This window comes from Cetorhinus maximus, chromosome 18, assembly GCF_964194155.1.
Source record: "Cetorhinus maximus chromosome 18, sCetMax3.hap1.1, whole genome shotgun sequence".
Classification (NCBI taxonomy): domain Eukaryota; kingdom Metazoa; phylum Chordata; class Chondrichthyes; order Lamniformes; family Cetorhinidae; genus Cetorhinus; species Cetorhinus maximus.
In genome coordinates, this window is record NC_135896.1 from 52,159,587 (window position 1) to 52,182,466 (window position 22,880).

At 41.5% G+C, this 22,880-nt stretch overlaps 1 protein-coding gene across 1 annotated transcript in view; it reads left to right on the plus strand.

The window, feature by feature from the left end:
• The window catches only part of kiaa0586 (KIAA0586 ortholog), a 657,376-nt gene that overhangs the window by 578,121 nt on the left and 56,375 nt on the right, over positions 1-22,880 (plus strand). The window contains exons 28-31 of the mRNA XM_078562702.1: positions 4,844-4,972; positions 10,007-10,190; positions 13,722-13,861; positions 18,577-18,664. Of these exons, the coding sequence (XP_078418828.1) occupies positions 4,844-4,972; positions 10,007-10,190; positions 13,722-13,861; positions 18,577-18,664 (541 nt within the window). The remainder of the gene's footprint in view (positions 1-4,843; positions 4,973-10,006; positions 10,191-13,721; positions 13,862-18,576; positions 18,665-22,880) is intronic.

Sequence of the window (22,880 nt, forward strand, 5' to 3'; positions counted from 1 at the left end):
ACCTCCTCTGGCTCGGCCTACTTGGGACCCCAGTACTACTTAAGTGCCCAGTGATGGAATAGGCTGCCCTCCCTGGCCTGCTGGTGTCTGATCCCCCAGGGCCCAATCTCCTATCTCCCAGGGATGCAGCTCACCCTTCCCCAGCAGAGCGGATCTAAATGGTGTCGGTTGAGGAGGAGCCACAACTGCCCACTGACAGCGGGGTGGGGGTGAGGAAGAGGAGGTGGAACAGCGGCTGAAGGAGTTGTTGTTCTGGCACAAGAAGGCACTGCTGGAGTGTTGCAGGTCTGGGGGAAGTGGTGCCAGGGTGGGGTGGGAGAGTGGGGCTGAGGCGTTGGAGGCTGGGATCTGGGGCTGGTGGTGGGGTTGATGGTGGGTGGGGCTAGATGCTGGGGAGGCAGGGCTGTAGGGGGAAGCGGGGCTGGGGGGAGGGGGAGAGTGGTGCTGAGGGCTGGGATCCAGGGCCAGTAGGCAGTGATGGGTGGTGGGGGTGAGTTGGGCTGATATCTGGGGCCTGGGGTTTGGGCCTTGATAGCTGCTTCTCTCTCACATTAACGTTTTATAAAGGTTTAGGATTTGAGTCTAATTCTGTAAAATGTTTCCCTTTTATTCCTTTTATCCACCATCATTATGCCTGCTTTTCCACTCCAGCTCCCCCACATCCAGGCAAGGTGGAGAAATCCAGGCAGACGGGAGGGTGGTGCAGGAGGGGGGATGAATGAGTGGGAGCTGAGTAGGCTAGGAGGGATGGCATGGACAAGTGAGTGGGGGCTGTGTGGGGTTGGGAGGGGTGAGTGGGGTTGAGAGGGAGGGCACGAATGAGTGAACTGAGGATGGGAGGGAGGACATGAGTTAGTATGTGGGGGGGAGGTGGGTTGTGAAGAGATATGTGTGTGTGTGTGATGGGGGAAAGAGGGGCTTCACTGAGTTTTCTGCCACCATAGAATATGGAGAGTTTGACTGAAACCTACATGAGAACATAAAAAAATAACATTTTTACAAAGTACTTTAAAAACACAGATTTTCATATTTATATGATGTATTATTATATGTTGATCTATAATATATGAACTTTAATAATATCAAACCAAATATTACTTTGCTGCTTTATTGCTGTTTTGTTTTTGCTGATGCCTGGTGTCACGTTAATTTTCAAGAGTTATCTTTTTCTGTGTGTGTATATATATATTCATATATATATAAATTCATGGGATGTGGGCATTGCTGGCAAGGCCAGCCTTTGTTGCCCACCCCTAATTGTCTTTGAGATGGTGGTGTTCAGTTAAAATGGTGTCACATTGGGAAATAGTTTGTGAAGCACTGCCGTTGCCCTTTGCTTCACCTCGCATGTACATAATCCAGCAAGGCCATTTTCTTTTGTTTGTATGGCTTTCATTCTGTATTATATGCACTAACTACTCTGAATGCTGAAACGCTGAGGTCACTTAGGTGATTTAATACTAATGCAATGGTGCACAGTCTTGATGGTAATCCAAAGAAAAGGCCGGGATTTTCCGCCCCCATCTGCCGCTGAGATCTTCCGGTCCATGGGAAGTCAATGAACTTTTGGCTGGGCTGCTGAACCTCCCATGGCGGGTCCCGCCACGACGGGGCTGGAAAATCCCAGTCAAACAAAGGGGAAACTAATGTTTCTGCCCACTTGAAGCCTGATAATTCCGCCCATTTGACGTGACCTAGAAGCATTTGCATTTCACTATAGATCAGAAAAAAATGCTGTCATTACATAATTCCCTGTCACAAAAAATTTTCAGGCCTTTTTGTCTTCGGCTACTCTTATTTCTGTAATTTATAATAGCTTTGCAAAGGATTAAAGCATTACTAATAATTTTAGACTAATTAAATTATTCCTATAATTTCTCGCATCTCAAATTATTTATAATTTGATGTACCCAGAACTTCAAAGCCTTTTGTTTTTACTTTCATTTCAGTTTATACTTCAAGCAATTTTACTTGCTTAAGTTTTAAATCTAATTCTCACTATATACAGCGGATAGAACGTACAAATTCTCTGAACAGATTCTGATATTGCCAGGTGGTTCTTTGGTCATTCAACTTGGATAGCCAGAAGCCTAAAAAGGCTGCAAGCCAAATAAGATGCCATTAAACTGAGCTTAATTACTTCTGCCAATTTTCTGCTCCAGTGTGGCATCCACCACCTCCCACCTCCTTGAAATACATTGGCCTAGACTTTCTGTCCAATGTTTCAAAAGGTCATGGGAGGAACATTGCTCAGTTGTCCAACACCACCTCTGTGTGCTTCCCCCACCATCATTCCACAGGAACCAGTCTCATTGGCATGTATGTTAACTGTATGCCAGTGAGAAAAACATAGGGTTCGATTTTTATGCTCCACCGGGTCTGGGATCGGAGGCTCAGATGGGGTTGGGGTTAGCCCCGCAGGCCATGTGCTGGCTCCTTCACCCCATCCAGCCCCCAGGTCATTTATATACAGGCAGGATGGGGAGATGGCAGTGCTACAAGCCATACATGGTGGGTGACCGACGAGGCTCATTAAGGGCCACTTAAGGCCAATTAAAGGAGACAACTGGGATTTTCCAGTCATCCATCAGGTTCCCACAGGTGGCAGGGGCCAGTTTACGTGCTTGGAAGTGGCCACCCGATGGTAGATCGGACGGGGGTGGGTGGGGGCTGCACTCCAGACAGGCCGGGAGGCCCTTGCTGCCTGCCTGAGTGCTGCATCCCACACCTCAACCCCCACAATGGTGGCCTAGCTGCAAAAGTTATTTTTTAGTTCAAAATTTAAAAAGTTTTGAGAAAGCTCCTCCATTTTCAAGTGCCCTCTTCCTTAGCTCTCCTCGCAGCCTGCTGCTCCTTCAAGCTGGGCAGCCTCTGATTGTCTTCCATCTTCAAGAACCTCACCCACCTTCCTTAATTGGATGGCGAACCAGTCCTCTGGCCATTAATTGGGGAAAATCAAAACAAGTGACTGTTTCCCACATAGTACAGGCTTTGTAACCTCCATTTCAGCCTGATGAGCGGGTTTCAGATGCCCAGAGGGAAAATTCTGCCCCATGATCTCTGCTGTTTGAATGCTGGACGTAATAGCCAATTACTCATACCAGATATCCAACATGCTGTGGTCAGCAGAAGGAGGAAAATATCCTCCTGGCATACAGGACCTGCGTGGGTCTAAGGGAGTGCCGCCTCGGGACCCGCGAAGAGGTGGAAGGGGGAGGGTGGGGGCGATTTATAAAAGAAAATATTTTGTACGCTGTGTGGATGGGCCATTTTCATTGCATGTCGAAGTCTTCCCCTCCTCACCTTTGTCTCTCTCAGTGCACCCCAAAATAAAGGTGACTTTTCATTGATGTACATACTGTTTCACAGGTATATTGTCCATATGTGAGTCAGGCAGTGAACCTCAATCCTGCCATTACCCACATTTAAGCAGACCGGTATCGGACAACAATTAGGAGTAGGAACCAAAATTTGTTTTCTAATACGTTGTTGAGGCCAACTGTAATTAGCTGTACTACTACTCTAGCACATATTAACTAACTACTCACAGGGAATTAAACCTGCAATATTCTCAGGGCTGTATGGCTTACCTTTTCATTGGATAAACTAATTGAGTCATGAAGAATCCTGAATACTTTAGGGACACACCTGCATAAGCCATAAGACATCAATAAATTATGGGACGTGATTCTGAAAAGACTTCAGCTGCACATCCTGTCACAAATTTTTGATGATTAAATTGCAAATTTGTGATGTCTAAATCCAGTGGTTATAGAGCCAGATGGATAAATTACAATTCCAAAATACTGGGAACCAGGACAGCAAGAAAGAGATACACAAAAGGAAAGGAACTGCAAGAGACAAAAAGGAAACTTAGTACAGGGAAAGGAATAGAAAGCAGCTGACAGGAAGAAGGAGAGTGAGTGACAGATAAAAGGAGTGTCGGAGGCAGAGACGGAAGGGAAGAGGAGAGTAAAAGAAGGGAAACAGGAGAAAAAGACAGAAGGGAAGAGAGCTAAAAAAAAAAAAGAACCGGCATTTATATAGTGCCTTTCACATCCTCATGGCCAATTGATTACTTTTCAAAATGTAGTCACTTGTTATGTAGGCACTTGTATGTTATGTGATGCTTGAGAGATAAAAGCTTGCCAAGGCCATGGGAGAACTTTACTACACTTCTTTGAATTATGCATTAGGATTTTTTACATCAACCTGATAGGTGTACAGGGCCTCAATTTAAGACTCATCTGAAAATCATATTTTCCACAGTGGAGCACTCCCTTGGTACTGCGCCAAAATTTCATCTTACATTTCATGCTCAAGTCCCAAAATGGGCCTTGAACCCATGAATTCCTGACTTAGAGTGAGAGAGTTACCACAGAGTCACATTTATGGAGGGGAAGGGAGAGCCTGACAGAAGGGAGACAGACAGGCATGTAGAAGGGACGGAAGAAGAGATATAGAGGCAGAATCAGCATCCTGTGCGGGAAGGCATTAGAATTTGTGTTTTTACATGGATCCAGTTATTAAAAATAGTCAAGCTGTTGGGAATTACTAAATCAGATGGTTTTGATTTATTTTCAAGATTAATATTGTGTGAGCGAGCCCTCAGTAACTATTGCTAAAAATATAAAAGTAATAAATCATTTTGCTCCAGCAAAATTAGGATGTCCACCCCTGTACTTTGTTCAGTAACTCAGAAATTGTGACTCAGTAGATGGATATTATCCTGAAAATATGGTGTAAAAATGAAACAGTATGTTACTAAAGATTTTAAAAATTCTAAACGCTTTCAATTTATTTGCTCATTTCTCTTTTACATTGAACTGTTTTATTTATTTAGGACGAAGAACCCCCCAGTGAGGGACAAGTAATCTCAAAGCCAACCAAAGGACTACAAAAATACTCACTTGGCACAATGTTAGCTGAAGTCAGTCAAGTCTATGCTCCACAAGAAGTACATCATCCTGAGGTAAAAGCAAGTTGTGAATTTTATTAATAAGCTTTATTGTTTTAGGTAAATTATCAAAAAACTTCAAGACTGCAGCAAACTAAAACCAAGAAACTATAGACTCATGGGCTGGAATTTTACGTTCCCCCAGGGGTGTGTTGGCAGGCAGGGAGGGCATCATGGCAGCAGTGCTGTGCTCGCTGCCTACCCGACCACTCCTGCCCCATGGGTATTTTATCCACATCGGGAGAGATGCAGGGGGTGAGCCAATTAATGGCCACTTAAGAGCCTCCCTGCGCCACCACTGTACTTTTACTCATAGTGGGGTATGCCAGCACTATGTCCTGGCCGCCCACTAAAACTTGGCGAGGCTTGTGGCCAAGTGTCATGTATATGGACAACACCATTGTAGAATGTACTTATCATTTACAGGGGAGGGTACTGAAAGAAGATCAGAGAAAAAAAGATCTAGGTGTTGTTGTGCACAGATCATTGAAGGTTCATGACCAATGTAGAGAAGTTGTAGCTAAAGCTAATAGCATTTTGAATTGTATTAATAGAACCATTCAGTAAAATCAAAGGACTCCATTCTGTCATTATACAGGTCACTGGTTAGATTGCATCTGGAGTACTGCACTTAGTTTTGATCTCCTCAAATGGTGGATGATATAATGGCCTTGGAAACAGTTCAGAGGAGAGCTACCAGAACAATTCCTGGCTTAAAGAACTTAAGTCAGATAGACTTAAGGATATGAATTTATTTACTTTCCATTAGCACATAAGAAATAGGAGCAGGAATTGACCATTTGGCACTTTGAGCCTGATCCTCCATTCAACAAGATCATGGCAGATCTTCTGCCTCAAACCCGCCTTCCCACAGTATCCCCATTTCCTTTAATTCCCTTAGTATGATGTATTATAATTCTAGCTCCCTGATAGGCACACCTCTCAGATGGTTCCTCTCAACTTCAGGTTGAGAAAGACAGCTCCCAGGGAAGCTTAAATGGGTCTGAAGGACTGATCCATCTTTCCACTAAGGAAAAGAGCCAGCCCAGATTATTACTGTATTCCAGATAGCCTTTTAGTAAATTAAAGCTAGATTATAATTTTTCCAGATATTATAAGGATCCTGGCAAAAGCTCCTCAGTAATGTACTCCCCCAATGAAGGGAGTATGGAATCGGGTTCTCGAGTAGTGATACAGAAGACCATGTGAGACAATATAAATTCTAAAATATACAAAAGCACACAGTACTCCGGGTGTGGCCTCACCAATGTCCTGTATAATTGTAGTAAGACTTATTTACTCTCTTGCCCCAATCTTTTTGTAACATAAGCTTCAAAACAGTATAGATTTAGAAGTAATCTGATCAAGGTTTCTATTCCTGAAGAGTAGTGAGCCTCTGGAATGCATTGCCAACTGATGCTCTGGGTGCTTACTCTTTGCTCATATTCAAGAGGGAGCTGGACCAGTTCTTGACTGGGGCATGGATTCAGGGATGAGAAATTTCCGCATTTGGCAGATTTCTGACATTGATGTTTCGGAAATCCACCATCTTAAATTTGTGTTCCAACCTTCGGGGCTAGTCCAATGTACAGGGGCTTAATAGTCTCTGCTGTCAGTCAGTGAGTGGAAACTGACTGCAGAGCTCTGATTGGAGGAGCAGCAAGCGTGAGAGAGCGATAGATAGTGAGCAACCGGCAACATTGCTCATTTTCACACTTACAGCTTATTTTATTTATGTATATATATGATTTCCCAACTCTTTGCTTGGACCTGCTTTCAAGTTTACAAGCTACTGCTATTTGCCTGTTGGAGACTTCCTCCCACCACTCCGACAACCCCCCTATTCCTCTTGCCCAATCTTTTTCTCCTCCTTCCTCCCCCCACCCCCACTACCGACTGCTCCTCTTCCTCTCTCGGGTATCACTGATACTTTGGTAGGGTTCATATATTGTTCCTTTATAATGAAGTAACTGAAAAGTCAGCATCCCAGCCAGATCAGGTGGCTGTTAGATTTAGACTCCAAAAATGAGCCCAACTGCATTCATCTCTCAGTACTTCTACAATTCCACCCATCTGAAATGGCCGAGAAGCATTTGCTTTTCACTACAGATGATAAAAAGTGCTATAATTTTCTGGCCCCTTACACTGCAGTGACTTTGCCTCTTTGCACTATATTGTGTATATGGTTCCTTGTCACAGGATATTTTCAAACCTTTTTGTCTTTGGCCACTGTCATCCCTGCAGATTGCATCATACAGAAGGTAAGTGATTTAACAGATAATATATGGTCCATGTGACCTCCTGGGCTGGTTTTGATTGCATAAAGAACTGGAAAGGCATTGTCCAGAGTATTTCTTATTGGCTTTGTTTTTTTGCCCCTGCCAGGAGATTACATGACTGCTGGGGGGTAGGAATCAATAACTGTCTGGATTCAAGGAAATTTGAGTTTCACACATCTTCATTGCAACAGGGTAACCCCCACTGTGGCAAATAAATTAATTAATTTTGTCTAGTTTTGCTTTGGTGCTTGTCCTTTAAATCCTGTCATCGGCCTGGAATTTTGTTTGTTGGGATGGCAAAGAAACAAAGAAATAAGTGAAGACTTTAGTAGTATGATATATAAATTGGGAACAATGCTTTGGCTTCTTTGCAACGTTTGTGAGACTGCACTGTGCAGAGTTCTTGGGGTGATGAAGGTTTCACTAACTGAGCCTGGAATATCCCTGCATAATGCCCTGAGTCAGCCTTTCCTGGGGCTTCCTGACTTTAATGACCAAAAGACAATCTTTTCTCTCTTAAGCTCCAATGAACAATATCTCCATGGATGCATCTGTGAATCTGAAAGCCCTTTATCGGGGGTAGGTGGGAATGTGGAGTTGAGGTTACAATCAGATCACCCATGATCTTATTGAATGGCAGAGCAGGCTTGAGGAGCCAAGTGGCCTATTCCTGCTCCTAGTTCATTCCTTCCCCCTCATAGTACAATACTGAAACATTGGCCAGGATTTTCCGGCACCGTCATGGCGGCCCACCCAAAAGTCCATTGACTTTCAGCAGGACTGGACGATCCCAGAGGCAGGAAAGGCTGGAAAATCCCGCCCTTTGTCAGGGGTGCCAAACGTTATTTGAGATATCAATTCATGTAATTTGGTGGCCATTAAATAGCCTGTGGGAACGGGCGTGGGCGGGTGCAGAGCCGATTGCTGCCCACGATCGGCTGCGTGCCACCATTTTGTGTGGCTGGGCCAATTAAGGCCCACCCAGCATGATGCACGCCCGGTAGCGCTCAGCGCTACCTGTGCGGGCGGGGGAAGGAGAGAGAGTCGGGGCCTGTGCTCTTTCGCGCATGCGCGCAAAAGAGTGCAGAAATCTCCCTGAGGCAGCTCTGTGCCTCAGGGAGATTAAGTGCAGTTGTAAAGTTGCAAAAAAAAGAAAATTATTCAGACATGTCCCCTCATGTGACAGTGTCACATGAGTTGGGACATGTTTGTGAATTTTGATAATTTTTATTTCATTAATCCTTCATGAAACCTCATCCCGCCCGTGGATGAACTTTCATGAAAAATGCGAAAGCCGCCTGGGCTCTTCGCCTGCCCGCCAACCTTAAGGTTGGACGGGCAACATTCTCATTTGGGTTAATTGTATTATTAATGGCCTAAACAGCCCTTTGACAGTTCGGCGGGCGCACAGCTGACTCTGGTGCACGCTCGCTGAATGGAAGATCAGAATGATGCGCGGTGATATCGGGACGCACGCCTGATGACACCGTGCATCATTTTACGCGTCGGTGTGCAAGGCCTGGCCCCACATGCCGAACAGAAGATTCTGCCCTCGATTTCCCATAAGAGCAAACAGTAAAAGATACACTGACTGAATAAGTAGTTTATGGTTAATTCCAGATTCTCCTCATTAGTAAACTTTCACTTATTAACAATAAATTTCACAATTGTCCATTGTTTAGAATACAGTCAACATCATATTTTGCATGGCCTATATTTTTGTTTTGAGAATTCCATGTAACTTTATAAATGCACTTACAGTTGAAGAGTGTAATTCCTGCCGCTAAACTGTCAGAGTACATGACTCAATCGCCTGTGGCATTGCTGATGTTGACTTAACACTCATCCGTGAGAAAGTGCTTCCTTCCTATCTCAGCGCATTTACAATAATGTCAAAGCGTAAAGCTTGTAAAGCAATGTTGACTGTAATGTTCAAAGTTTGCAATAGAAAATGCACAATGTCTGAATGCTCCCACAGATAGGAGAATTCTTCTTTTAATTCTGGGTTTCAGATAGCAAGGCAAATTTTCATCTTCACCACATGAACGGTAACCTGGTAGAGTAGGTTGTCTGCCTGTTGTTGAACCTTCCCAGTGTTCATTCCATTGTTTTCAATGGGATGAAAATCAGGTGTGTTCTATAATGGTGGGGAATCTGCTCCATCAGATTACCATTCACCGTGAAGATGTAAGTTTACTCCATTGATTGCCAGATAAAAGATGTTCCTTTGAGTGTAGATGCATTTTCTGAATTAACATCATTGGTGTTATTTGCTGTTGTTGTGAAGATTGTGCTATGAACATAGAACCATTTAATCCTTTTATAATTGACTATATAGGCCAACACCAACAAATACATTTCCTAAAATGTGGTGCAGTTGACAACTAAAGACTAAATGCGCAAACTAATTTGGTAAAGTCACTAGTGTAGCTAATTTGGGAACAGGATGATCACACTAGTATAATGTAGATATTTCTTCTGGGGTTAGGATTTAGGCTTATTACTCTGACAGTGTGTACGAGAATCCATAATGGCAAATGATGTGTGTGTTAACTGATCAGAGAATACATGATAAAGTCAATAATGAACATTTTTCATATTCTACCTTGATTGATATAGAACTCCTTCAGCTAATTGAAAAAGTAAGATATCACCTTTTTATACTAAAACAACATAATGTACAATGGTCACTCAAGCTCTGAAACTTTGTATCACTTGGTATATCCCCTCTGAATTTTACATGTACACCATTTCTTTTTCTACCAAATAGGACTCCGATGATGATAGCAGCACTGGGCAGATTAGTGAAGGCCAGATGCCCAGATTTACTGCAGCAGCAGAAAGCATCCTGACTGGAAAGTCACAATACATAAATTCTTTATCAGTGAATAGAGGCACAAGCTTACTGCAAAGAAGACGTTCACCATCACCAGGGCAGTTTGATACTCGAACAGGTAATAAGTGTGATATAGTTACCTCTTGAGCACAGAGAACTGAATTATGTCTACTTATTTAAGGAAGTTTTTAAATGTGTTAGAAGCAGTTCAGAGAAGGTTTACTAGACTAATACCAGGAATGGGCGGGTTGTCCAATGAGGTAAGGTTGGATAGGCTAGGCTTTAAGAATTTAGAAAAGTAAAAGATAACTTGATTGAAACCTTTAAGATCCTGAGGAGTATTGACAGGGTGAATGTGGAGAAGATGTTTCCTCTTGTGGGAGAATCTAAAACTAGGGGTCATGGTTTAAAATTAAGGGGTCGCTCATTTAAGACAGAGATGAGGAGAAATTTGTTCTCTCAGATGGTCATCTTTAGAGTCTAGAAATCTATCTATTTCCTTCTTAAATATATTCAGTGACTTGGACTCCATGGCCTTCTGTGGTAGGGAATTCCATAGGTTCACCATCTCTGAGTGAAGAAGTTTCTCCTCACCTCAGCCCTACATCGTCTAACCCGTATCCTGAGACTGTTACCCCTTGTTCTAGACACCCTTGCCAGAGGAAACTTCATCCCTGCATCCAGTCTGTTCAGCCCTGTCAGAATTTTATACATTACAATGAGATCCCCTCTCATTCTTCTAAACTGCAGTGAATACAGATCTAGTCGGCCCAATCTCTCCTCAATCTCCACAATCGTGCCATCCCAGGAATGAGTCAGATGAACCTTTGCTGCACTCCCTCTATGGCAAGTATATCCTTTTTTAGGTAAAGTATCCTTTCTTAGGTAAGGACAAGCCAATTTTAGTAAATTTTATACTGTCCTCATCCAATATCCACACTGGCACATTTGTATTTAAGTCATTATATCGCAGTCAGGAGCACAAACCATGCCTATTTTTGTTTTCTCTTCCAGCACTTACATCCAAGCTCTGTAACACATATGATGTATGATAGCATTGAGTGTGAAACTCCTCATTCCCCCTTCATGATCCTAACTGTAGGAAAGCTTGTTATTGCAATGTTATCACACTTTGACAATCTGTATGAAATCCCTTTTACAAGGTTGATCAGATCATAAAATCATAAGAAATAGGAGCAGGAGCAGGCTATTTGGCCCATCGAGCCTGCTGCACCATTCAATAAGGACATAGCTGATCTGATTGTTGCCTTAGCTCTGCGTTCCTCCCTGTAACCCTTTACTCACTTGTCGGACAAAAATCTGTCAAACTCAGTGGTGAATAGATTCAGTGACCCAGCTTCCACTGCTTTCTGTGAAAGAGAATTTCAAAGACTCTAAGAGAAGAAATTCTCCTCAACTCTCTCTTAAATGGACGATCCCTAGCTCTAGATTTCCCCACAAGAGGAAACATTCTCTCAGCATCTACCCTGTCAAGCCACCTCAGAATCTTAAATGTATCAATCAGAATCACTTCTCGTTCTTCAAAATAACAATGAGCATAGGCCCAACCTGTTCTGTCTTTCCTCATAAGACAGCCCCTTTATCCAGGAATCAGCCTAGTGAACCTTCTCCAATGCAAATGCATCCCTTATTAAGGAGTCCAAAACTGTACACAGTACTCCAGGTGTGGTCTCACCAATGCCCTGTATGGTTGTAGAAAGTCTTTCCTACTTTTATACTCAATACCCCTTGTAGTAAAGGCCAACAATCCATTTGCCTTCCTGATTACTTGATGTACCTATGTGCTAACTTTTTATGATACATGGACAAGGGTACTCAGAAGAATGATTTTTTTTTTGTACAATGGTTTAATTTATAAACTATTTTTATTTAATTTGTGTTTACAAGTCACATACTTACATTTTCATTCTGTTTTTCTAACATTGAGGAAAGCTGTACTGTCTTGTATCAATTCTCCATCAGTTGAATACTTTATCCCTGTTAGCAGATTTTCATAGTGACAGTCAAGAGTTAGCCTTGAGAGGTGAGAAGAACCTTACATGTTGTAATGGGGAATATTAAAATGCTCTCTATGCTTGTGGTAATTCCTATTTTTTAAAGAAATAGCTGTCCCTATGCATGTTGTATAAGCAGGATGTACAACGAGGAACTACACTTATGAGGAAACTAAACCACTTCACCATTCTCATTTATTTTATACATCCTCAGTACAATTATGAAACTAAGGTAATGTTTGCATTTGTGTGTCTACTCAGATTCCTTTAAGAGGAAGCTGTTCTTTTATAGGATAGCCACTTTTATTCACAATACCCAACTTTAACATCTCATAATAAATGTTTTTATAAAAAGAATCAGCAGAATGAATTAACTCAGATTTCAAATAAGTTCATTTGGAGTCCAAACCCATACATTGCACTAATACTGTTGGAACCAATTAGCTGCACCACTGCCAATAAGTCTGTTATAGTGTTATTAAGACTGAGACTTTCATAAGCTGCATTCTGTCTTTTGCAAAATGAGTCAGAATTTCCTCAATCTGTGTTACACTGAAATCTGTGATAGTTTTCTAAATTGATCTTGCTGATGGCAATGCATACGAAAATTTGTTAAGAATCTCATCAGTATAACATAAAAACTAATGTGAAATAAGTGCAAATCAGCATAAACAATCTGGGCCTGAGGAAAGCATGGAATATACACCATCTATCTTCTTGTGGTCCCTATTTATCTTCTTGATGTTACGGAAATAAAATTTGAAGCTGTCAAGCCATCATTTATGTATGTTAAGCATACCATGTTAATAGAATGCATTTGTGGAAGCAATTCTCTTTTTAATTTAACAGAATCTAATATCATTAAAAAAACATTCAAATATACAGAAAATGCATTGTCCATCTCAAAAAGACGTTAAAAAAATGGATATAAGACACCAGAAATGGTGACTTTAGGACCTCCTGTACTTAATATTTTGGGGTGTAAACTTACATCCATTTAGAACTGGTGTAAATGCAGGAAAATTGTACTCTCTGATCACTTGTTTGTGGGTGGAGTTATATGAAAAAGCTAAGTGGGATTTTGGCTGATGTAACTCGGAAGTGGCACAAATGATAGAAGAAATTTGTTTACCCTGATGTTTTGGTGTAAAATTGACACAAATCAGAAATAAGTGGATTTTCTCAGAAGAAAACAGAAGATCTCTGCTCTTACACCATAATTACGTCAAAACCTTCCTGGAAATTCCAGGCCTAAGTTATGTTTTCCTTCCGTTACCATCATTGCTTTTATCAATGTAATTTTGGTGAATTTTACTTTTGAAACGTTCATTTCAGGTAAACTTTGATTAAAATTTCAGCAACATTTTAATTTCACCTTCTTTGCAGGAATAGCAGGAATGTTGCTTGTTTCTTCTGATCATGATATTGGCGACAAACACCATAAATTAGACCATTTTGCTACCCGATCTTCAGTGCTGAATTTATGTCACAATTTGTTGGAAATAATTGCAACAAGTATAGGAGCAGATCAGGAGAGCCGCATTCTTTGGTGTTTCTGCAGTTCACAATGTTTTTATAATATATCATTTTTAATGCTTTGAATGATTATAATACTATTGGTTGTGTATTCTTAGAGAGGAATGGAAGAGAGTTTGGTGCCAGCTATGGACCCATGACCCTGGCAGATCTTGAAATATTTCCACTCCCAGGACTTCATACCAGTCGAATGAAAGGGGTGCACCAGAAGACTCCAATGGCAGAGGATAGGGGACAGGTAAACACCTGTGAGGTCCAGTCTGCTTGAACAGTTATTTTTAGAATAGTGTTTTCTGTTGTAACTGAATACCTTGCAATCAAAATTAACCACAAATAATCAGAAAGGAGACTGTGTACATTGTATTTTGGAGCAATTCGAAAGCCAGTCAAAGTTTTAGGATTTATAATTTTGTCTGCTGCAAAGAAACACAGCAAGCTCCCCAGACTATACAAATTGTGGCTGTTACACTAAGATGATAGCAAACAGAAATTTATCTATTCCCCTTAACCTTGCTTGTGCAGAGGACTGAGTGTTGGGACAAAGGTTACAAACTATAAGTGGACTGGGATAGAAAATGGAAAGACTTTGAAATTTAGAACTTGGACTTTAAGACTCTTTTTTTAGGACACAAAATGTTTCAGCATTTTGGATATGAACCTGTCTTAATCAGACGTGTCAGTGCTCCTAGATTTCACGGTCACTGTCTGATATTGTTGGACTGCCAATGAAGTCCCAGAAATGATGGTTTGTTCATAGATACTGTAATTATCAAACTTTAGGCAAAAACTCCAGACATGTTACTACATGACAGGAGGGGAACTTAGCACTAATTTATCAGATAATATGAATTAACTAAAGGTGTGTCTCCATTGTAAGTGCCATATGGACTAGAAAATGGGGGTTAAACCTGGTGCTGCTGGAAATTCATCCCTTAGAACGAAGGCCAGAGAATTCTGATGAGGGGAGAGATAGGAATTTTGGCACCTGAAATTGTTATGTAGGCATCCTTTGTGGTTAAAGGCTAGCTGTATTCTTTTCTGATCTAAAAAATGCATGTCGATAGTTGATGATAACAGTTGTTGTTTACTTACTGTAACTTAAAGCTGCCATAGGCAAAATAAAGATAATGGCCTGGAGTCTTTGTTTTGGGCACAATCAGAGGCCCGGAGTGCAAATTGAACTTAAAATTGTGCTAGTTTTGAGAAGTTTTTTTTAACTCAAGTTTCTGCTCAAACTCATTTGCGTATCGCCAAACATAAACATTTCCAGGAACCAGCAGATTCAGGCAGTGTTTTAGCATCTGTCTTTTTTAAATCCATTAAAAATATTCCATGATTATATTTGAGTGTTAATCTGGTGCATTTTTATTAATATAGCTGAAAGCAGGGTTATCACTAAAAATAATCAGTGTGTAGTCCACCACGTGTAGGTAATACAATCTGAAATTACTGCAAATTATTCAGAACAAACTATACTTTTACTAGTTACATTTGTATCCTGTAGTCAGTTTCATAGTAAATTAAGGAAATTAAAACATGTCTATTTGTGTCCTTACAACTACAATAAAAGCTAATTTTTAAGAGCCTCCTCGAAGGCCCACAGGCTAGCACAATTAGCAGAAGCTTTCAATGGTGAATAATTCAATCTGGGGACGTGATCAACCTAATCAGATTTGTGGCCGTGGCTGGTTTTTGGTGCAAACTTTTTTTAACTAGTGCAATAACACCCCAGAGCTCATATTTGCACTGGACTTCATTTGTGCATGAAATTCTTCAATCTTTTGCACTGGTTTGGTTGATTTCAGATTAACTACATTGTAAAAGGCCGCCCAATCTAGCAGAAACTAATGAGTGTATGCACTGTAAGACTGCATGAGCTTTCATCACAGAGTTTTTGCAAAATTTTGTGAACAAATGATCTTCATGACTCACTACCATTTCAAATATCTGCTCATTGTTTTAATTAATTGAGTGTGAAAAATAAAGTTCAGTTCAGAATAGTTATTGAATTTTCAACATCCAATTATGATCATGCTGAAAAAAATTATTTTGCCTCTATATTGAAGGGATAAGAAAGTTCCAGGCAGCAGTTAAGGCAAAAGATCCTGTATCATCCTTAGCCAGTGTGAGATATTTACAATGCTGTTGGAACAAATTGGAATGCCCAAGGCTGGTTCTCATCATAGCGGCCTATTTTTGAGGCATGCTATATTGTGATTTAGATGCTCAAGTGTTAAGGGGTTGGATTTTCACCTTCACCACCTGAGCACTAATCTGGCAGAAAGAATCACCTGCCCTTTATAGAATCAAAGGAATGAAAATCAAACTGGTTCTATAATTGGCAGGTGATTCTTTCTGCCAGATTAGCGTTTAGGTGGTGAAGGTGAAAATCTATCCCCTTAACACTGCCAGAATATCACCCAAAGCAGTGAAGGTGGAAATCTACCCAAAATTGGCTCATGAGGAAATGGACCATGCTTACAATTTAGCCTTTAAAGTTTCAGATAGAAAAGGGTTATACTGCTGAACAAAAATGAATGTCAAAGGCTTGAATTATTTATTCTAGCTACATATTTTAGTTTTGTAACCCAAAGTTGTTACTTTTTCCTTCACATTGTACCTACTCTTAACATCAATAGAATGCTCATTACTGTGCCACTTAATCTCCAACTATCCTTGTGGCCGTTCAGCTGAGATCTCCAATTTGGATCCAATTACACTGAATATGGGCACTCTGTGGTGTATGTTCACATGCACTAGGGCCTCAGTTGGAACTACACAAACTTGTTTTCCATTGGAGCATTACAGCCCATTGTTTTGGGAAGGATTTGAACTAAGACTCCTAAACTAAAAGTGCAGTGTGCCAATTCAGTGTGCTACCCAGTCTCAGAACGTGTGCTATACATGTTTACTTTGCTTTTTAACTGTGAATTTGAAATAGTGTAATCCAAAGAAGCAGCAATCATTGCATACACTAAACTAATATCAGAATATCAAATTATTGAATAAACTTAATTTTACATAGAACAAGTCACAACAAACTCTCATATAATTCCTTCATTACACACCACTCCAATTTGACTTCAGATAAACCTCCAGGGGATTTATCTCCTTGAAAATACTTAGGTATTGATTCAATTAAATGTAAAACAGTACTTTGGCTTCACTGATGTAAAAGTGACTGTAGTTCAATGAAAACTGTTACATCGTATGTAGCAAGATTTTCTTGTGTAATTATATCACATCCATAGTTTAAGTACATTTTATTACAGCACTTGTTTTATTTATGATGATTTTATCAGTGTGAATATCAGCAACCCTGCCCATCTGAATCCACTGCAATACCAGTAGAACCTTAATTGTTTAACTTGACTGGAACTTTATGGCGTTCTGGTAATGAACTTATTCAGATAGTCAAGCAGTACACCAGGTTTTCCATTCATTATGTATTGTACTGTGTGCACCTTGTTCATAGCACCCTCGCCTTTGAATCAGAGGGTTGTGGGTTCATGTCCCACTCCCGGAAACCAAGAACTGTGATTGTACTCGAAAGAGTTGCAATCTGTGACTGTTGATAACTCGAAAGAATTTTTAAAGTGATTTTCAGAACTTGTAAGAAAGGGCATTGGGTGATTGAACAGTCCAGATGAATGACATATAGATAATTGATTCACCACTGTTCCTGCTGTACAGTTTTTAAAAGGAATTTGACTTCACTGGTCTGTGGTGAAAATTGACAAAGTTGTTCTTCATGCCTTTATAGGATGACTATGTTTTCTGCTACCATCTATATATAAGTGAAAATTAAAATCGAGTATCTCTCAGATTTCCAAAAATACTTCCGAAGATCTTGTCAAACTCCCTGCCAACAAACTCTGAAAATAAATTGTAATATTAGTTCCTAGACCAGCTACCTACGCCATTCTCAATGAGGAGGTCAGACACAACACCACATCAGCATCTGCCTCTGGTCCCATAACTGTAACCCTAACTTATCCAGATAGGAGATACACTTGAGTGATACAAAAACCGCTTCTGTAAGTAGTTTTCTCATTTCTTATTAGTTTCTTATGACAAAGCCATGAGCAGGATTATTCCCATGGGCTTCAGGATCCTGCTGTCAGGCTAAAATGGAGTCAGAAGCCTGCACTATGTGGGAACAGTCACCCAATGGTGATTTTCCCTGAATTGGCCAATTACTACCCAGAGGGTAGGCTGTTGGTCCAACTAAGGGTGGCAGGTGGGCTCTCAAAGCTGAAGAACCATTAGGAAGCTCTCCATCTTGAAAGAAACAATTGAGTGCCTTTACAGGTAAGTGAAGGAGAGCCATCCCAAGGTGGAGGCATCCATACTCCAACTTTTTTTGAAATTTAAAGTAAAAAATACAATCAGCAGCCCGACCACCAGTGTGGGTGCCAGGTTGATGCAAGGGGAAACCCTTCCATAGGGCAACCTGTTGCTGCAGCTCAAGCTAGGCAGGCAGGAAGGATCTCTAAGGCGCCTGGAAACTGCCTCCTAGCAAATTCTAGTTAGCCTTCCACAATGGGCTTAATAGCCTCTTTTAAAAGGTGAATTAGGTATCTGATGTTTGCGGGCGGATATATCTGCCTCCACGCCCCCCATTACATCCCCCCCTCCAACCATCCCACTTACAGGAAAATGGCTGAAATCCCGTGCCTGCCCGCATCCAGCCCGACCTCATCAGGGGCTAAAAATTCAAATTTTGCTTAATTTTCTAATACGTTAACTTTCATCTACACCAACATTACGTTGGATGATCTAAAGTAATTCATGCAAATGGCTATTAAAAAATAATTTCGGTAAATTATTTAGTAGTTTAAAAAGAACATACTTTAGGGTTAGGATCACATTCCTGACTAAGGCATCAGTACTTGTTGAAAATCTTGTGAAAAGTGACTTAGACTTCATATGACTTATTGCAAGTTTCTTTAGGGCGATGACATATCAGCGATGGAGCAAAAACCAGCAACTGCACTAGTGATAAAAGTTGAAAGTAGAACCACGGATACCATACAGCCAAGTAAGTCAGCTTCAGTATATCTCTTATACCTAGAGCCTGGTTGCTGTGTTGTGTCTGTCTACCCAACAGCAGCAGTGCCATAGTTGGATGCAGTTATTCAAAGCTTTTCAAAAATTTAAGAACTTTCAAAGCCTTTCAAATTTAAGAACTTTCCTCTGGGAATATATGGTGCAAGTATGTTTTCTTCTCGGGAGCAAAAACTTCATCTTGAAATAAATGAAGCTGTTTCAGTGTACAATCCAATTTGCAAAATCATAAAACATTTGTTAATGTTTCACAGTTAATTCAAACTTGAAATGGGAACAAAAGCATTTTCAGTATTTTAAGGAATCAAATCCCTACATTATCATGTATTTGTTTCCTTTTTACAGCATTTATCATTTTTCATTGACTCAATAATAGTAACAAATTATTTCATATTGTGCAGAAATGCCAGTAGAAATTCTAGAAGTAACATACAATCTCCAGCCTAGTGTGAAAAGATCATGAATTTATTCATCACTGAGATTGAGAACGTCTATATAACTGCCTGTGCTGCATCATTTCTTTCTCTTTTCCACAAGATCCCCATGCAACCCAATATCCCATCTCTCTGTAATTTCTTACAGGAGGTACCAGTGGTGTTGAACCTGAGGTAATATCTAGCACAAACCCAGAAATTATAAGAGGCACATTGGATCATAGACTGTATAGCCTAGATTTTCATCCCCAGGTCAGGTTTGCAGAGTCAGGAGAACCTGACCTTTAAAAATGGCTGCCCACAGGTGGGTTTTTCAATTGGGCGGGTGGGGCAGGCTGAAAAAGGAGTCAGGGCAGTTGACCCCTGAATGAATGCACAGGCTGCCTGGTGTGGAGGCTGGCTGGGCAGAAGGCTTGCCTCTGTGCTGCTGCACTGTGCTGAAATAAAAAAAACAATAAAACCAAAACATCCCTCCAGCCTTCACCTCTCAACCCCCCACACACTCCCTATGCCCCATCCATGCCAACCTATGCCAACCCATGGCCCCTCACACCCCTATGGCAACTTAGTGCCCCTCTACCCACTCCATATTACCCCCATGCTAACTTAGTGCCAACTCATGCCAACCCATGCCCCCCCATCCACCACCACCTCCATGCCAATTCACCTAGTAATCCTTGGACAGTTCCTTGACAGCTTTGACACTTCCTGAACAGGTTTGACAACTTTGACACTACCTGGACAGCTTTGACCCTGGACAGCTTTTACAGGTTTGACAGCTGGACAGCTCTTTAAGACTTCCTTGATAGCTGGACAGTTCCAATAAGCTTGTGCATAAAAAGTGCACAGTCATGTTAACTTTTAAGAATCCCAAAGGGTGCCTTACCGCTCCAAAAGAGTGCCTTATCTCTCCAAAAGGTGTCCCGGGACATTATCCAAAGTGGGTACCCTGGCTTTCCAAATGCATCCTCCGAGTTCAGACCTCCTCTTACCTGTTCTAATCTGCACATTCCAGATTTCACACTCCTGGCCTTCCAAAATCCCACTTCAGTGGAGGCAACTGTTGATTTAAATGACCAGCTGCCTCCACGAATCGCAAATGCGCAAAACCTGGTCCAACTCCAGTCCCACCCCTGTGAAGATAGGAATTGCCAGATTCGGGATGGGACTTAGCATTTTCGGCCATTTCTGGGATTTTCACCATGACAGAGAGCCTCTCAATCATGGCAAAAATCCGGGCCTTTGTGTCTCTAGGTGCCTGCAAGCAATGTTTTTTCGAAGCTGTGTGGCCCTACAGCAACACGAGAGTCTCCGCACAGGCCAGGCGCAAGTCTGTCCCTTTAAATTCCCATGGTGTGCAGCCAAGCAAAATAATTTCAAGTAGCTGCATATTTAAATAAATTGCTCATGCACTTTGAAAAAAGTTAGAAGGAATGTTGCCAGCACAGCTTTTAAAAATCACTATGTGATCTCCCCCACTGTTACAGTCCCTGAATTATGCTGGGGTACAGTCCAACAGTTGCCAAACACTCTCAGGTACCTCATCCCAAATGTACGTGATTTCTCACCAGCACAGAGATGTATTTTCCAGTATAAGCCACTTGGGAAACAGTAGCTAATTGTTTTTTATTTCCCTCTCTAGTCTAGGACATGAGATCAATTTGAGTGCCCCCATCCCCACACCATTCTGGCTGAAATGACTAAACAGCAGAGGCCTGAGATTGAACTGGATTCTTTCTGCCTTTCTATATCCTCAGTGCTGCAGCTGATGGAGAATTTACTTACTGATCCAGCTAAAGGCTCAATCTATTTTCGAATAGGAATGTAAGAGCTGCATTCTTGGATGGGAAAGTCAGTTAACCTTTTCTCTCCCTCAGCATAGTGTAATGCTGAGTGAATTCCTGCAGTGAGATTTGGTGCCGTATGCAGCCTGGGCAGGATTCCCTGAACTCATAAGATTGCCTAGTTATTCAAATCTTTGCGGGTCTCCACCATGCTGTATGAGCAGAATCCTAACACCATTTAAAATGAACAAAGGAGGAGCTGAAACTGGTAATGGCAGGATAGAAGGTACAAATTAGCAAATTTTGTAGAGGGCAGTTGGGATAGGAGATGCAGAGGAAAGCAAACATTCCTAAAGTGTCATTGCCCCGATACATGTAACACCATTGTAAATCTCACATAGAAAGATCATCATTACTGCTCAGAGTACTTGAGATTAAACAGGCCAAAGAAAAATAGTGTATAGCAATAGTTTTGAGCAGTGGGTAAAATTCTCTTACATATAGCGTAGGAAAGAAGACCATTGCAATTTTACAAATAGGAAAAGGGGCCTTTGCTGGAAAAATGTTGGGAGAGTTTAAGAATCTGTGCAGTCTCAGCAAAACATTATCTCTGGGGTGCGGGCAGGACCCACAAATACATGACTCAGGAAACATGGGGCTGGATTTTACCAGCTCTCTGTGGATGGGCTGGGACTCAGGGGGGCTGTAAAATGACATGACATGACAGGTCTGGTGGGTGGAGTACCTGTAATTTTTCCGCTGCCATTTTATCAGTGGCGAGGAAGGTGGAGGACAGTTCTTCCACCCATAAGCCAATTGAGCCATTTGACTGGTCATTTGAGGGCTTCTTCCCGCCTCCCCTGACATCTAGCCGGCAGTGGGTGGGCCCTCTGCCATGTGGGGAGACGGCCTGACAGCTTCCGCAATGGGGGGCCCTCCATTTTGGGCAGACTTTGGCCCAAGGATGGCCTCCTCCCAGTGGCTGTGGCTGCCTTTATCAGCCCAAACCACACACCCCCCCACCCCCATTGCTGGGGCCTGTCTGACCCGCTCTGACCCTCAGACATCACTTACCTGGTTGTGAGGGCACATGTCCATCGATGTGTCCTCCTACCCCAGGCTCAGCCCAACACTGGCCACTGCTCCTGGTGGCGCTGATGAGCTGCACGCCTTCTGGTTGACTGACGGCCCTTGGGGGCAGGTAGCTATCCTTAATAGGGATGACAAGATGCAACCCTGGGTCCCGCTGCCATCACTAAATTCTGGCCATGCAGTCCACAAAGTACAATATAGAAGATAATGGAAAGCTGTAGGACCATATGCAATGAGCTTTTTAAAAATATTCTGGTTTTTGAGTTTTATGTTTTGTATGATTTGAATTCATTTTGTTTAAGGAACAAGGAATGATGAAGAACATTATGTAGTGCTCCATGTATATGCTTTGTAGGAAATAATTTCATTTCAGTCCTGTCCTCCACCCACACACAGCAGTGGAGGTGACATGCTTTAGGTAGCAGTCTGTGGATTACAGAGTAGCTCCCTTTATTTATTATAATGTGTAGGGAACCTTAAGACATGGCAAAATGCATACTACTGGGTGGTTGAAAACTTCCTGTCTGTAATGGGACTATTTGTTAAAATGTTTATAATGTGTCAATAACCAGTTGAGGTGCATTAATATATTGCAAAGCAGAATAAATCACTGTGCAAAGCACAAATTTAGCTGACTTCTTTGGTTATATTTTCTCTTTTAAAGCAAACCTATTTATACATTGATACTACTTAGGTTAAATTATTCTTAATTAATGATAGCATTCTTGATGCAAAATATTTTCCATTCAAGAAAATGCCCTGGCACTGAAAATCATAGACTGCATCTGTCAGTAACCTCCACCACTGACCCTGGCAGACATTCCAGGATTAAGGGGATTTTCCCTTATTTGCATACCCACGGTAGGCACAATACTGCATC